Genomic DNA, 17,794 nt, shown 5'->3' on the forward strand with positions numbered 1-17,794 from the left:
TTACATTTTATTTTATTTATTTATTTATTTTATTAGTTATTTAAAAAAATATATATATATAATATATACATAATGTATATATATGTATATCATTTATATACACATTTATCTCTTTTATTTAGGTAGTTCATAAATGTTTATCTCGTGGTCTGAGTTTACCACGTGACTCCGTATTATCAACAAACCCACGTGACCGAGGGCGGTGACGTCACCCGCCAGCGGAGGGACCCGGAAGTGAGTCGGACCCGCGCATGTCGGTACCTGGTTCTGCGGGTCTGCTCGTCCCAGATGGAGGTGTCTACTGTATTCCTGCTGCTGCTGCTGCTGCAGGTCCAGGTGGCCCAGGTGTTCGCGGGGGTCAGAGGTCACGCAGGGCAGGAGTGGCCCGTACCTTACAGGTAAGATCTGGGTCACATGCCCCACCGGTCATGTGACCCGCCGAGCAGAGAGACGGGAGTCTGGAGTTTTAAAGCTTTAAAATACGTTTCTTTAATCGCTTTGTGAGGATCTTACTTCTCATTTTAGATTTTCTTAAAAAGGGAGCTCGTTTTGTTTGAAAACATGTTTTAAAAACATGTTGAACATAATAACTGCACTCACTAACATCACATGGAGTGATACAAGGTCCTGCACATCTGGACTATGGAAACATTGGAACAGATGTTTGCATGTATTTTAATGTGTGGCCTGTCATTTTTATGTATTTTATATGGAACCTTTTGAGTATACCTGCAGCTGTCCCAGCCAAAGCTCTCTCTGATCCTGTCACCTCACTAACCTCACTAACACCGTCTGTTACTGCTGTTGTTTTGTTACTGTCTCATTTATGGTTGTCTAGTATCACTGTTTTTACTTTTAGTGTCTCTGTCCTTACTTAACTTGTTGTATGTCACTGTACGTCAAACTAACTGTCATTCTGCGGTGTGTAACTGCATTATGTCTTTATTCCTTTTTCTTTTGTGTCACTGTTGTTGTATGTGCTTTTATTGTCTATATCTTAATGTTACTCCCCTTCTCCCTTCCCCTTAGGAGGTCTTTCACCTCCTACCAGGCCATTGCCTTAATAAGAATGTATTCTTAGCAATTCTTGCCTGGTAAAATAAAGGTTTACTTTACTTACTACTGAGTCTGTAATAAAGTATTCAACTGTCAGATCTGGGAGAGTTGGGGGATCTGAAACCGTCTCTGTCCCACGTGACTCCTGAATGTTCATCTTATTAATAAACTGGTGACTTTCTGTCCTGCTGCCAGTGGAGAGGACGATACTAAGCTGGGCAACACTAGAGAGGGTTAAAACCCATTTGATGTTAGTGAGTGCAGTTATTATGTTATTATGGTCATAATAGAGAGGGTTGAAACTAAAGATGGTCATAACTAGAGATGGTTAAACTAGAGCTGGTTAACACTAGAGCTGGTTGAAACTACAGATGGTTAAAACTAGAGATGGTTAACCCTAGAGATGGCGAAAACTGGTCATAATAGAGAGGGTTGAAACTAAAGATGGTCTGTAATGGAAAATGTTGGTATAACACTGTCTGTTCCTTTGACACAGAGCCTGGCACGGTTGCCAGGGTGATGGGTGATGTTTTGTCTAGTTTCCAAGCTTCCCAACTATAAGATAACTTTTCTTTAAACACGTTCAGCTCACTCAGGACTGACAGTTCATGTGACCGGTTGGACTGTGTGGCTCCATTCAGTTGAATGTTTGTCCTCTTTTCATTAAATCTTCAGAAAGACAGCTGAGGTGTCCTGACATTCTTTTTGAACAACAATTTTTGCCACCACAGGTCATAACTAGAGATGGTCATAACTAGAGATGGTCATAACTAGAGATGGTCATAACTAGAGATGGTTGAAACTAGAGATGGTTGAAACTAGAGATGGTTGAAACTAGAGATGGTTAAAACTAGAGATGATGAAAACTGGTTAACCCTAGAGATGGTGAAATCTGGTCATAATAGAGAGGGTTGAAACTAAAGATGGCCGTAACTAGAGATGGTCATAACTAGAGATGGTTGAAACTAGAGATGATGAAAACTGGTTAAAACTAGAGATGGTTGAAACTAGAGATGATGAAAACTGGTTAAAACTAGAGATGGTTGAAACTAGAGATGATGAAAACTGGTTAAAACTAGAGATGGTTGAAAATAGAGATGGTGAAAACTAAAGATGGTCATAACTAGAGATGGTTGAAACTAGAGATGGTTGAAACTAGAGATGGTTGAAACTAGGGATGGTTGAAACTAGGGATGGTTGAAACTAGAGATGGTTAAAACTAGAGATGGTTGAAACTAAAGATGGTCATAACTAGAGATGGTTGAAACTAGAGATGGTTGAAACTAGAGATGGTTGAAACTAGGGATGGTTGAAACTAGGGATGGTTGAAACTAGAGATGGTTAAAACTAGAGATGGTTGAAACTAGAGATGGTTGAAACTAGAGATGGTTGAAACTACAGATGGTCATAACTAGAGATGGTCATAACTAGAGATGGTCATAACTAGAGATGGTTGAAACTAGGGATGGTTGAAACTAGAGATGGTTGAAACTAGAGATGGTTGAAACTAGAGATGGTTGAAACTAGAGATGGTTGAACTAGAGATGGTTGAAACTAGAGATGGTTGAAACTAGGGATGGTTGAAACTAGAGATGGTTGAACTAGAGATGGTTGAAACTAGGAATGGTTGAAACTAGAGATGGTTGAACTAGAGATGGTTGAAACTAGGAATGGTTGAAACTAGAGATGGTTGAAACTAGAGATGGTTGAAACTAGAGATGGTTGAACTAGAGATGGTTGAAACTAGAGATGGTTGAAACTAGGGATGGTTGAAACTAGAGATGGTTGAACTAGAGATGGTCATAACTAGAGATGGTTGAAACTAGAGATGGTTGAAACTAGAGATGGTTGAAACTAGGGATGGTTGAAACTAGAGATGGTTGAACTAGAGATGGTTGAAACTAGGAATGGTTGAAACTAGAGATGGTTGAAACTAGAGATGGTTGAAACTAGGGATGGTTGAAACTAGAGATGGTTGAAACTAGAGATGGTTGAAACTAGGGGTGGTTGAAACTAGAGATGGTCATAACTAGAGATGGTCATAACTAGAGATGGTCATAACTAGAGATGGTCATAACTAGAGATAGTGAAAACTGGTCATAATAGAGATGGTTGAAACTAAAGGTGGTCATAACTAGAGATGGTCATAACTAGAGATGGTTGAAACTAGAGCTGGTTAACCCTAGAGATGGTGAAAACTGGTCATAATAGAGAGGGTTGAAACTAAAGATGGTCATAACTAGAGATGGTTGAAACTAGAGATGGTCGAAACTAGAGATGGTGAAAACTAGAGATGGTTGAAACTAGAGATGGTTGAAACTAGAGATGGTTAAAACTAGAGATGATGAAAACCGGTTAAAACTAGAGATGGTTAACCCTAGAGATGGTGAAAACTGGTCATAATAGAGAGGGTTGAAACTAAAGATGGCCGTAACTAGAGATGGTCATAACTAGAGATGGTTGAAACTAAAGATGGTCATAACTTGAGATGGTTGAAACTAGAGATGGTGAAAACTGGTCATAATAGAGAGGGTTGAACTAGAGATGGTTGAAACTAGGAATGGTTGAAACTAGAGATGGTTGAAACTAGGGATGGTTGAAACTAGGGATGGTTGAAACTAGGGATGGTCATAACTAGGGATGGTCATAACTAGAGATGGTCATAACTAGAGATGGTTGAAACTAGAGATGGTCATAACTAGAGATGGTTGAAACTAGAGCTGGTTAAACCTAGAGATGGTGAAAACTGGTCATAATAGAGAGGGTTGAAACTAAAGATGGTTAAGACTAGAGAGGGTTGAAAATAGAGATGTTCATAACTAGAGATGGTTAAGACTAGAGATGGTTTAAACTAGAGATGGTCGAAACTAGAGATGGTCATAACTAGAGATGGTTGAAACTAGAGCTGGTTAACCTTAGAAATGGTGAAAACTGGTCATAATAGAGATGGTTGAAACTAAAGGTGGTCATAACTAGAGATGGTTGAAACTAGAGATGGTCATAACTAGAGATGGTTAAAACTAGAGATGGTTGAAACTAGAGATGGTTGAAACTAGAGATGGTTGAAACTAGAGATGGTCATAACTAGAGAGGGTTGAAACTAGAGATGGTTGAAACTAGAGATGGTTGAAACTAGAGATGGTTAAAACTAGAGATGGTTGAAACTAGAGATGGTCATAACTAGAGATGGTTGAAACTAGGGATGGTTGAAACTAGAGATGGTTGAAACTAAAGGTGGTCATAACTAGAGATGGTTGAAACTAGAGATGGTTGAAACTAGAGATGGTTGAAACTAGAGATGGTCATAACTAGAGATGGTTGAAACTAGAGATGGTTGAAACTAGGGATGGTTGAAACTAGAGATGGTTGAAACTAAAGGTGGTCATAACTAGAGATGGTCATAACTAGAGATGGTTAAAACTAGAGATGGTCATAACTATAGATGGTGAAACTAGAGATGGTCATAACTAGAGATGGTCATAACTATAGATGGTGAAACTAGAGATGGTTAATAATAATAATAATAATAATACATTTTATTTATATAGCGCTTTTCAGGGTACTCAAAGACGCTTTACATTAAAACAAAACACATAATACAAATTACAATTACACAGGACAGTACATAAGGACACAACATGAGTCAGGACATTAACCTGGGTTATTAGGGTTAACCCTAGAGATGGTCAAAACTGGTCATAATAGAGAGGGTTGAAACTAAAGATGGTCATAACTAGAGATGATTGAAAATAGAGATGGTCATAACTGGTTTGCAGGAGCCGCGTTAAATGTAAATGTACTTTATTTATATAGCCCTTTACAGCCAACTCTAGGTGAGTAACCTTACAGATAAAACATGCAGAAATACGACATAAAATCATAAGACAGAGCAAAAAATAAATTAGAATAAAAGAAAAAGAGTAAAAAGTATCACCACACTACTGGGTATTAAAAGCCATTCTAAATAAATAGGTTTTCTCTTGTTCCAGTACCCGGGGGAGGGGCAATGGAAAAGGTTCGGTCACCCCAGTGCTTGAACTTTGACCTGGGCACCTCCAACAACAGTTGGTTTGAGGATCTCATAACTAGAGATGGTTGAAATTATAGACGGTCATAACCAGTACTCAAGTTGTAAAAAAGAATCAGGGGGGATGGTGGATTTTATCATATGGGGACAGATAATTTGTGCTGATTACAAATAATATAATATATTACAAATAATAGCAGTGACCAAAACAGCTGCAGAAATACTGCAGGAATGACATAGCAGCAGTTAAATGCAGCCTTCTGTAAGCTTTAAATATCCACTGGGCTTACATCAAATACATCAAAACACAACAATAAAAAACACTTTTCTGAACTTATCAATATGACTCTGTCCTTCACAGGATAAGTAACATGGATCACTGCAAAAACTCAAAATAAGAATATTTGTCCCATTTCTAGTTAAAATGTCTCATTTTAGTAAAATAATCTTATTACATTTAAAACAAGACTCATCACTGGAAAAAACAACAATTTTCACCTGTTTCAAGTAGATTTTCACTTGAAATAAGTAGAAAATCTGCCAGTGGAACACGATTTTTTTGCTTGTAATAAGAAGATAAATCTTGTCCCACTGGCAGATTTTTCTACTTATTTCAAGTGAAAATTTACTTGAAACAGGTGAAAATTGTCAAATAAGTTATTTTTCTGGTGATGACTCTAAATGTTGAAATAGCAGTAAAACCACATTCATTGATGAAATGACATAAGGGATGGAAAGGAGGGATGTCAGTTTTACAGGGGGGGATGATTTTGACCATTTTTATTTCAGGGGGGGGATGCCCCCCCTCAACTCCAGTACTGGTCATAACTGGAATTTGTCACAACTATAGATGGTAAAAACTAGAGATGGTCATAACTAGTTTCCAGGAACAGTGTTAAACGATCTAAACGGCCTATTCAACGTCAGAACTGTCCTCAGAACTTATTTTTGTTCCAGTTGTTGTCTTGTCTCGTCTGTTGTGGTGAGGCTTCCTTTATTTCCAGTAGCTGTAAAACAAACATGTTCTTGCTGCTGATCTGGTTGAGTCCAAACCTTCCTCTGAGCATCGGTCTGAGTGTCTGACTGCATTATTTAACCAGTCAGACATCAGGAAGTGCATGAGCACACCAAGAAACAGCAGAATCCAAGTAACTGCAGGTGTAAATCCACAAAAGCTCTGAATGAAATGTTATTTCATGTCAAAGTTCGTGCATCTTTAACCCAACATTGTTAAAAGCGAGGAGGGAAACCGGTCCGGGGCGGCTTCATGCTGACCGAGCGTCTCCCCAACAGGCGCTTCGATCGCCGGCCGGATGTGGACTCGTTCTGTGAAGCCCGGTACCCGTTCTGTCCCACCGGGGACCGGGACGGACGGATCCCCTACATGAGGGACAGTGACGTCATCTCGGTGTTCAGGATGCAGACGCCGGTGTGGGAGTTCAAGTACGGAGACCTGCTGGGGAAACTGGTGAGTTAAACTTAAACTTTAAACTTAAACTTTATTTATTTATATAGCAACTTTCATGCAGATAAAATGCAACACAAAGTGCTTTACATTAAAAAGAGAAAAGAAACAGAAACTGCCTCTTGCAGGCCCGACAAAGCTCCCGGCCTGGAGGGCCCCCATGAGGACAACACTGGAGACAAAAAACAAGATATGAACAGAACTAAAATGAATGAAAAACATACTAAAAACAACATAAATTAATGTTATATATAATATATAATGCTATATATAATATAAAAGATAACGTATGGACACTAAGGCAGTAGAAGCAACATTTAAAAAATAAATAAGTAAGAAAATAAATAAATAAATAATGAAACCTTTAAGAGGAAATTAAGAAGTTGACTGTATTGTCCCATTCAGAAAAAGTGCTTTTGGGCCGTCGGCGTTTTCATACCGAGCATCTCATACATGGAACACAGTACCAAATGTCATACGCATATGAGACAAACCCCCCCTCATCTCCTTCATTAAACACTGAAGAACAAGCTTCTAGAGAATCAAGTCTGCACTCATATTACATCTTAGTGTATTTTATTGTATGTTTTATCTTATATCTTAGTGTATTTTATTGTATTTTCTTCTATCAGGTATTTATCAGTGTATTTTACTGCTGTGTGTCATCACTTCTTGGACTGTATGTAATGTATGTGTGTCTTTTACATCAACCAGGGACTAAAGATGCAAATTAGCCACTGGCTATAATCTAGCATATTTACATGAAAATGTTCTTATGAATATGTACTGTCCCTGGTTCTTTTCCTTTAAAAAAATACAAATATAAATACAAAACAATAAAATTACATAAAAGAATAAATAAGTAGTGCTAAACAAGTAAAAGGAGACTCAGTTAAAAGCTAAATTAAAAAGGTGAGTCTTGATCCGGCCTTTAAAAGCATGGACAGACTGAGACCCTCCGGCAGGCTGTTCCACAGGCCTGGGCCATGAAAGTGGAATGAGGCTTCACCAAAGGTTCTGGTTCTAACGTTGGGAACAGATAAAAGACCAGTACCGGAGGATCTCAGGGTCCGCCAGGGCCGATATGGTAAAAGCAGCTGAGAGATGAGGCCAAGGCCGTTAAGACACTTAAAAACAAGTAAAAGAACCTTAAAGACGGGGCTCAGACTCCACAAACACAAACCTGTTACCATATAATTACAGTTCATTATCATAATCTCCACTTAATCAGATTTCAGCATCTCTGAACACGTTTGTGATCATTGTTTTGCTAAAGTTGGATGAACACACAACAAAGGGAACAAACATTTAAAGAGTTGTGGATGTTTAATAATGGAGGGGGACATATTGCAGAGCTTTCAGAAAATATAAGATAATTACAATCTTGAAAAACAAAGACTTTTATAGGTATTTACAGGCACAGCATTGTTTTCAAAAAGAGATTGGTATTGCCGAGATTTCAGACCCCAATAAAATAATACAACTAGTGGTCCAAGCATATACTAAAAACACTAAATCAGTAGTTTCAAGACTTTATCAGGGAATTGTTGAGAATTCAGGAAATACTACAGATTACATTAAAGAAAGGTGTGAGAAAGACTTGAATATAACTAGTTAGCAGTGGGAGTCCATATGTGAGTCGGTTTTTCTACTTCTTGCTCCACGTACTGGCGCAAATTTAGTTGGAAGAATCTGGTACGTTATTTCATTCCCCCTAAAAGGAAACCATATCTGGCAGGTTCCCAACGAAGATGTTGGAGAGGTCGCAGGGATGACGAGGCAGATCACCATCACATTTTTTGGAGCTGTCCTAAGATTAAGTTATTTTGGAGAAATATTTGTTCACATTTACAACAAGTACTCGGACAACAGATTCCACTGTCATGTTTGTTGCTCTATCTGGGAGATACCGTATTGTCCCGAATATAAGACGACCCCGATTATAAGACGACCCCCTCTTTTTCAAGACTCAAGTTTGAAGAAAGACTTTTTAAACACCAAATTCAGTTTTTATACAGAAAATAATTACAGTACATCTGAAACAAATGATTATAACAATATATTCGAGAGAAAAAGCCTGTTATTTTGATTTCTTCTCTTTTCTTTCTTATACTATTTTTTTATTTTTCTTCTTAGTGACAGGGGTTCACTTTGTCCTGGGGAGTTAAGTTCATCATTCACTTTAAAGATATCTGGCGCCGTCTAGTGTTGTAAATGGGTATAAAGTCTAGACCCCGAATGTAAGACGACCCTCACTTTTTCAGTCTTATTTCAATGCAAAAAACACCGTCTTATATTCAGGCCAATACGGTATTCCAGAAGAGATGTCAGGCAGTGACAAATACCTCCTGAGAATTCTGACTGTCGCTGCTAAAAAAAAGTAAATGCCTACAGACTGACTCACCGACGGTGGATGAACGGCTCAGAATCATTCACAAGATGGAAAGATTGACTTTCTTGCTGCGACTGAAAGGTGATTTATATGCTACAAGATGGTCAAAATGGACGGCTTTCTTGTTAAAGGGGACCTATTATGGCATCTAATACCTATTTTAAACAGGCCTTGAATGTCTTAAAAACAAGCTTTTGATTGTTTTTGCTAAATAAATTAGAAATTCAGCCTCTAAACCATGTCTTTATCTTCCCATTCTCTAACCTCATTATCTATGAGGGATTCTGAGTGGGCGGGGCTATGATAATGAGGCTCTGTGCTGATTGGCTGCCTGAATGACGCGATACACCGCTACGAAAAATGGAGGAAGCGTTACGGTAGGGCTGCACGATTAATCGTTAAAAAATCGCGATCTCGATTCATGCTTGAACGCGATCTCATTTCCAAATGACGACGATTTAAAAAAAAAAAAAAAAAAAAAAAAAATTTTTTTTTTTTTTTTTTTTAAAGATGGCTGCATAAAAAAAGGACTAGGCCTATGTTCTAGGTTGTTGTAGTCCTGTCATGGTCAACTATCATGTTGTCATGTTTGTTATATTTTGTTAATGATTGTGGATTACATTTGGAGAAACATCTACCTTTCTCATCACCTGACACATATTGCACATAAATATTGTTAAAATTGTTATTGTTAAAATTATTTAAAGACAAGAGAGAAGTTTATTGTTTTTATGTTCAATGTCAGCTGTTACAGCAAAAAGCAGCCAGAGGAATAATTTGTTGCCTCAGAACTACAGGATCTGTTACAAGTCCCCTTTCTGAAAGGGTGTTCAACTCAGGGAGGAACAAATATTGTTCAAAATTGTTATTATTGTTTAAATTATTCAAAGGTTTGTGTAAAGAAGACAAGAGATGTTTATTGTTATTATATTTTTGTTCAGCTGTTGCAAAGTTAAAGTAATAAGTGCAATACATTTTATATTGGAAAAAAATCGTGAGAGAATCGTGATCTCAATTCTAAGCAAAAAAATCGTGATTCTCATTTTGTCCAGAATCGTGCAGCCCTACGTTACGGTGTCCTAACTGCATGCGATGCGAGCGAGCGTCAGCGACAAAATCAATTCCATTGCTTTATTTTCTATTGGACTGTCCTAACTGGACGCAGCGCTGCGCAGCACGACGCGCCGTTTTGAGCTGAACATTTGTCGGACGCCCTCCTTCTATTTTCTTCCTGTCGCTCAAATTGAAAGCCGGTTGAAAGCGCTGTAGGAAACAGTCATGGATGAGGAACGGCTGATCCAGTTAGTTGAAATGAGAAGTTATCTCTATGATTCCTCCTCATTTCACTACAAAAACCTCAATAAAGTGGCAGCTGCTGGAGGGAGATGGACAGAGAGCGTCTGATGTCACGCAGTGCGACACGATAGTCGGACGCTCACATGCAGTTACACGGTGTTTAGTTTTGGGCGTGGTTTGCATTTTGGTTACGTAACGAAAATCAGCCAAATCTGAACGGCTCGTAGATCCACATCACACTGGACGGATCATCCGGGCGGCTGTACAGACACTGCAGAATTTGGTTGCTTTCCTCCTTCTCTGAGTTGGCAGGCTGAGGGAAAACCTGTTTTTTATAATAGGTCCCCTTTAAGTATAATAAAGAAAGAGTTGTGGGTGTTAACTAGTCTCTGTGGCGTGTCCCCCCAGCACATCATGCACGACGCCGTTGGCTTCCACAGCGCGGAGATGCGGGCCAACTACACCATGGAGTGGTACGAGCTGTTCCAGCTGGGGAACTGCACCTTCCCCCACCTGAGGGCCGACGTGGCCGCCCCCACCTGGTGCAACCAGGGCGCCGCCTGCTTCTTCCAGGGCATCGACGACCAGCACTGGCTGCAGAACGGCACGCTGGAGCAGATCGGCCAGATCTCCGGTGAGGCTCCCGGGTCAGGGGGGGTTAACGTCTGCTAAGACTAAGACTAGGGTTGCCTCCTTTCAGAAATAGAAATAAGGGACGCCCCGATTTCAGCAGCCCAGGCGCCAAAAAAAAGGGACATCCCCAACTGCATAGAAATGTGTTTATTTTATATGAAAAAACAAAATGCTTTGATTTAAAGTTTAAAGTGCTTTAATAGCTTTGAACTTGCATGACTGTACAGACAGACAACCATACTAGCAACTGAAATATCCTCCTATGCTATGTATGTCCACATCAGAGAAATGGATATACAGGACTGTCTCAGAAAATTAGAATATTGTGATTTTCTGTAATGCAATTACATGCAATTAGCTTAAGAAAACTCAAATATCCTATCTCAAAAAATTTGAATATTCTGGGAATCTTAATCTTAAACTGTAAGCCATAATCAGCAATATTAAAATAATAAAAGGCTTGCAATATTTCAGTTGATTTGTAATGAATCCAGAATGTATGACATTTTTGTTTTTTTAATTGCATTACAGAAAATAAAGAACTTTATCACAATATTCTAATTTTCTGAGACAGTCCTGTAATATAGTTACAGGTGAAGGTCGGAAAATTAGAATATGTTGTAAAAGTTAATTTATTTCAATAATTCAACTTAAAAGGTGAAACTAATATATTACATAGTCTCATTACATGCAAAGCAAGATATGTTAAACCTTTATTTGTCATAATTTTGATGATTGAATTGTTCATTGATTTCATAAAATATTCTAATTTTTGAGATTTCTTATTTGGGGTTTTCATAAACTTTGAGCAATAATCATCAAAATTATAACAAATAAAGGCTTGAAATGTCTCAATTTGAATGTAGTGGGAAATAATACATTTGTTTCACCTTTAGTTTAATTTATTACGAATATAGTTTTGCAATATATTCATCTTTTCCGACCTTCACCTGTATATTATGACATCAATAAATAAGAGCATAATATATGTCCGTATTGGTTCAATACGGAACGCAACTTTTAATTCCCAATTACGTAACAATTCCATATTTCAAGGGACGGGTGGCGACCCTGGCTAAGACTGTTGCATGACTGTTGTTACGTCTGATAGCTGCACAGTTCCTCCTTTATGAGGCCGTTTATGATTATGTGGCATATAAAATCACATGGCCGGTTTATTTGTGGATTTTGTACTTTGTCTCTTTTTCTCCATGGATTTTTTATTTAGGGTTAAATATTGGTTAACGAAGTTAACTCAAATTAATCGGTTATTATGAAGATTCCCATAAAGACGGGGGTCTGTTCAGATTTAAATGAGTCTGTTTTACGTTGTTTTATCCAGATAAAAACATCTCTGAGCTGCTTGAGAAGCTCAACCTTTGGGTTTGGTTCTGGTCTGGTTTGAGCGTGACTTGCTGTGGGTCCTGAAGATTACATATTAACCCTTTAATAAACTGACACCTAATGATTGTTAAACTGGAGGAGAACCTTTGCTGTTGCAGAAAAACTGGGAGATCAAAATATTCCCATTATTATTTATTTTAAATTAAATTAATGCATTCAAGTCATTTTTGTTTTAGAAATAAATAAATATATATATATATATATATATATATATATATATATATATATATATATATATATATATATGTATATATATATATGTGTATATATATTAATAAAATAAAGGACACATTTCTCTGAAATGTTCCTTCTTTGTTTTTCTGCATTTTTGGTTTTATTTTGAGTTTGAATGGAACATGTTTGCAGAAGAGTGGTAATTAATGTTTGTTGCAGTTGTTGCCAATTAATCTACAAATAAATGATGTTTTTAAGCTCCCGACAACTTAAAAGTGTCTCCTACAGACAAACCGAGGTCGGGGGGAGGGGGCCCGCACAGTACATCCAAGTGATCGCCGTCGTGGGGCTCGAAACCTGGAGACTGTTGGGGTGGGGGGCTGATAAGAGGGAGGAGCCAGGGAAGGCATTGAAGTTGAGGGAAGTGTGTGTGTTTGTCAGTAAGTGTCTGTGACGCGATAAGTCCGTGTACCTTCGCCCAGAGCTGCTCTCAACTAAATGTCCTTGATGTTATCAGGTGGCTCGTACAGTTCTGAGACAGGGATCCGCAGGTGTTCATGGGAGAGGGGGAGGGATTAGTGGGGGCAGAGTCATCTTGTTTACATTCCACCAGGAAGATTGTGACCAGGAGCGATCGGCCTGAGACCGCTCTGTCAAGGCCAGATTATAGAATCAACAATTATATTGAAAAACAGGCAGCCCAGTAATTTTCGGTCTGCCTTCAGTCTCTGGTTCATCAATGGTAGGGATGCAAATTATCGATTATTTCATTAATTGACAGTTGATAACCTTATCGATCGATCATCGATTAGTTGATAAGCGCCGTTTTTCCCCCATCTGAGATACAAACATAATTTTTTTTGCTTATATAAAATACAAAGGACATTTTAATGTATTCCTTAATCACATATTTATTTGATACAAAAGTAACAAAAATACATTTTTGTACCACAAGGAATATAATATAAAGTGCACTTCAAGGCTATTAGTAGTAGCAGCAGCCATAATAGTGTCATTTGTGTCAAGCAAATTTTAAGTTCTAGTTACGTTTTAAGTTAGAGTTTCTGCAGTGTTCAAAATAAAATTATGAGACCTGCTGTATTGGAGCACATTTTCTTTTAGTTAAAACTGTAGCGGGAACAGATGTTTAGAGAAACCTATGTATGTACCGGGTGAAGGCTGATTTATGGTTCCGCGTTACAACGACGCAGAGCCGCCGCCGTAGGCTCTGCGTCGATTTAAGGCGGAACCATAATTCAGGCTTTAGAGGAACATATCGGAGAACAACCAGAAGAATATAGAGTGGATTAAAAATAAAAGTTAAGCACTGAGCTACATGTGTCTCCCGTCTGGGCCATTGCAGACTCATTGCCTGAGCATGATGTTACTAAAACCAAACATATCCGCCGTCTCTTTCTTCTAACTTTATGTGCGCGGCGCAGCGCGTTGTGTCGCATTAAATGTGGTCCGGGCGTAATACCAGCTGGTGAAATTAAACGAAAAAAATAAATAAATAAATAGATTAATTGTAATCGTTAATTTTAATCGGGTAATTTCATAACGGCAATTAATCGAAAATCGATTAATTATTAACATCCCTAATCAATGGCACTCCAATCAGACGAATTTGTGATCATTTCCCGCCAAGCCAAGCTTCCAACTTCTCCAGGGTGTTATCAATCTTGCCAATGAGCTCGAACACCGCCGCTAGCCTGCGATTCTGTTTGAGAATCACATCCAGCTTACGGCTTTGCTCCCCCAACGTTAGAGTCTGAGCGTTGGTCGCCTTGCTTGATCCTTCAGCCACGTCCGGCAGCTCTCGACGTCTTACGCGTTTGTCGATACACCAGGAATCCCCCTCCCTCCGATCAGGAGGATGATCAGGAGAAATCCTGCTATCATAATTCCAATTATGAAGGCGTCTTCAACATCCTCGACAGACAGAATTCTGAGACACAAAGGCTTCCAATATTTGTAGGAATCCATTGTATATCCAGAAAAAAATGTCCCATCGGGGCAGGAGGGCTCCCTTACCCCCTGACTTCTTGTCGCAAAAATTTGGTCAATTGTGCTGAGAGACCAGTTAATCAATTCCATGATTGTAGAGTTTTGGAGGAGTGAAAAAGAAGAGACTCTGAAGACGAGACAATAAGCAGTAGCAGGGCAGGCAGATAAGGGAGAGAGCAGAAAAAGCGTCCGCCTTCATCGAGAGCCGGAAGAAGGAAAAGTACAAAGGACAAGAAGGATAAAAAGGACTGTTTGCATTTCAATCATATAAAAAACGTTTTATAAGGTATTTCTCTCTCTGTTTCCCCTCAGGGAACCAGTTCAACGACTTGGCCCGGTGGGTTCAGGACGACAACGAGACGGGGATCTACTACGAGACGTGGACGGTGCTCTCGGACCCGGGCCCCAACGCCACCGTGTGGTTCGAGTCCTACGACTGCTCCCAGTTCGTCCACCGGACCTACAGGAAGCTGGCGGAGCTGGGGGCCAAGCTGTCCAGCCGGAGCCAGACCAACTACACCAAGATCTACCTGTACAGCGGCGAGCCCGCCTTCCTGGGCAACGACAGCGCCATCTTCGGCCAGCCGGCGCTGGAGAACCTGGCCCTGGACATCCGCAAGTTCTACTACACGTTCCGGCCGCGCCAGTCCTTCGGGGAGCTGGCCGTGAGCCTGCTGGAGGCGTTTAAGGACGTGGTGCTGGGCCGGAGCTTCTACCTGTACTACAACTTCCAGTACTGGCACCTGCCCATGAAGGCGCCGTTCATGCGCATCACGTACGAGGAGGTGCCGCTGCCGCCGCCGGCCGGGCCGCCGGCTCCCTGAACGTTGGGTCGTTCAACATGAAAAATAAACCATTGCCACCACAACAATTTATTTGGTTTGTGCAGCAGGGCTGGGGATCGATTAACACTGCAAAAACTCAAAATCTTACCAGGAATATTTGTCTTATTTCTAGTTAAAATGTCTCATTTTTAGTCAAAAAATATCATTACACTTAAAACAAGAGTTATTACCAGAAAAATAACTTATTTGACAATTTTCACCTGTTTCAAGTAAATTTTCACTTGAAATAAGTAGAAAAATCTGCCAGTGGGACAAGATTTATCTTCTCATTACAAGCAAAAAAAATCTTGTTCCACTGGCAGATTTTTCTACTTATTTTAAGTGAAAATCTTCTTGAAACAGGTGAAAATTGATGTTTTTTTCCAGTGATGAGTCTTGTTTTAAGTGTAATGAGATTTTGTTTTACTAAAAATGAGACATTTTAACTAGAAATAAGACAAATATTCTTGTTAAGATTTTGAGTTTTTGCAGTTAAATGTCAAGAATCGATTCGATTCCGATTCTTAAGATTCAGGATCGATTATCAAGATTTGATTCGATCCGATTCAATTCCGATATTGATTTGGGTTAGTGTTATTGAAAATGTTTTTTCAGGTGTTGCATGAATTATATGACTGTAGTTCTGCAAAATATTACTACTAATATTATATTGTGATCCAACAGCAAGTATTGCAGCTAATGATGCCTCCCAGAATGCTGATATAATTACTTTCAGAAACATCGTGGGGCAGAATTATCAAACAGATCCAGGGCAGCAAACAGTAAGAAATCGGTTTGAATTTTTCCCCATTTATGACAATTTGGTTTTTAGCATTTTATGCAAATGTAACCCCAAGACAGTATATAAAGTAATGAAATATAGACAATTTATGCAATTATAACTGAAAACTTTCATGTTTTCATACCTTTAAACATATTTAAAGGCAAAAACATGGCACTAATTATGCTCGTGTCCAACAAAACTTTCCTTTTTTGGGCATAAACAAAAAAAAAAAATACCAAAAGATGTAATGTAATGATGGAAAAAAAAAAAAAAAAAAATCAATCTTCAGACATATGAATCGATTTTTAGGAATTAATACGAGAATCGATTTAGAATCTGAAAATCAATCTTTTCAACACAGGCCTATTTGTGCGCTATTTTTACTCTGATCACAGATTCTTTTCAAGTCGTGAAGCAATTAGGACACATCTGCAAACGAGGTTAAGAAAAAGGACATTGGAAATGTCAGAATAAAATAGGGACATTTTCCCGTGTGATGTGGGGATGTAAACTAGTGAACCCATTCTGGGAGAAAGTACTGGAACATGTGAGTAAATACTGGGTGTGGCTGTAGCTTTATCACCAAGACTGTGTTTGTTAGGGGATCAAACAGAATAATCCAAATATATTGAAATATGATCGGATAGTTTTAAAAGTCGCGAATGTCACAGCTGCTCCAACGATTCTCAGAGTACGGAAAAGTACAGTTGCCCCAGATGTTAAAAAATGGATAGAAATGATGTCAGAAGTTGCATCTTATGAACGCAGGCTGGCTAGAGTGAACAATGAAGAGGAAGATTCTAGGACAGTATTTTTTTGTAGGTAGAGCAGATGGGGACATTTGTAGACATGGTGCTGGATCTACATTCTGATTGTTTCAAAAAGAAAATGTGCATTTACTGGAGGCCTTTGTATATAAGTTTGTATGATGGGTATACTGTCTGTTGATGCTGTTACAAATGTTTGGAGTTTGAATGTATGTTATACGGAAGAGTATTAGGACCAGGCAGGAGAAAAAATAAAAATAATATTTTAGAGGAAGATTTTTTTTCATTTCATTTCGAGAAAAAAGGCAAAATTTCGACTTTATTCTCGACATTACAACTTTTTTCTCGAAGTGCACAATAAAAAAAAATCTTCCCCTCAAATATTTTCTCTCTTGCATGGCTCTAATACTCTTCCGTAATGTTCTTATATGCATGAATAAATAAAAAAAAACAACTTTAATGACAAAAAGAAAAAGGACGTTTGTTCCTCATTTTAACAATTTTAAGACAATGTGATAAACCAGATTTTATATATCAAATTTATTTAAATTGAACCATTCCACAACTCAGAAATGCAGTGAAAAGTATAAAACTATTAAAGAAGTTCAAACGTGGTGATTAAAGAAGGCTCCTCTGTCGGGCTGCAGGACCTCATGATTACATTAGACCGACTCACCAATCCTCTCAATAATGCTCAAAAGAAAGAGATTTATTAAATAACGAGAAGGAGAGTTGCCTCTGAAGTCCTGAAAACAGCTGGAAGAAACAGGAAGTTGTAGAGGAAGTGTTTTAATTCAGCCACAAGGACATCTGCTGCAGAGCCGACCGCATTTTTACAGATCTGATCCGTCTATAGATCTGAAAGAGGATCAGGAATTGATATTTCATGAGATAAAAATAAAATAAAAGTATTAATTTTACAGTTTACATCCATCGTTTAGTCCCGTAGTTTTGTCTGATTTAAA

General features: G+C 38.6%; 1 protein-coding gene across 1 annotated transcript; it reads left to right on the forward strand.

The window, feature by feature from the left end:
* Positions 1-134: 134 nt before the first annotated feature.
* Positions 135-15,567, forward strand: cln5 (CLN5 intracellular trafficking protein). Its single transcript, XM_061724173.1, has 4 exons — positions 135-398; positions 6,377-6,551; positions 10,645-10,870; positions 14,767-15,567. Exons 1-4 carry the CDS (start codon positions 289-291, stop codon positions 15,276-15,278), a joined length of 1,023 nt encoding a protein of 340 aa, XP_061580157.1. The 5' UTR covers positions 135-288; the 3' UTR covers positions 15,279-15,567.
* Positions 15,568-17,794: the final 2,227 nt, after the last annotated feature.

The sequence above is a fragment of the Cololabis saira genome, chromosome 6 (assembly GCF_033807715.1).
Source record: "Cololabis saira isolate AMF1-May2022 chromosome 6, fColSai1.1, whole genome shotgun sequence".
In the NCBI taxonomy this organism is placed as follows: Eukaryota; Metazoa; Chordata; class Actinopteri; order Beloniformes; family Belonidae; genus Cololabis; species Cololabis saira.

What these genes read in the sequence shown, in the direction of transcription:
- cln5 (XM_061724173.1), top strand. Translation starts at nt 289, where the DNA reads ATGGAGGTGTCTACTGTATTCCTGCTGCTGCTGCTGCTGCAGGTCCAG. An exon ending in GAGACCTGCTGGGGAAACTG is followed by an intron (nt 6,552 to 10,644) that starts GTGAGTTAAACT and finishes GTGTCCCCCCAG; the next exon opens with CACATCATGCACGACGCCGT. An exon ending in GCAGATCGGCCAGATCTCCG is followed by an intron (nt 10,871 to 14,766) that starts GTGAGGCTCCCG and finishes GTTTCCCCTCAG; the next exon opens with GGAACCAGTTCAACGACTTG.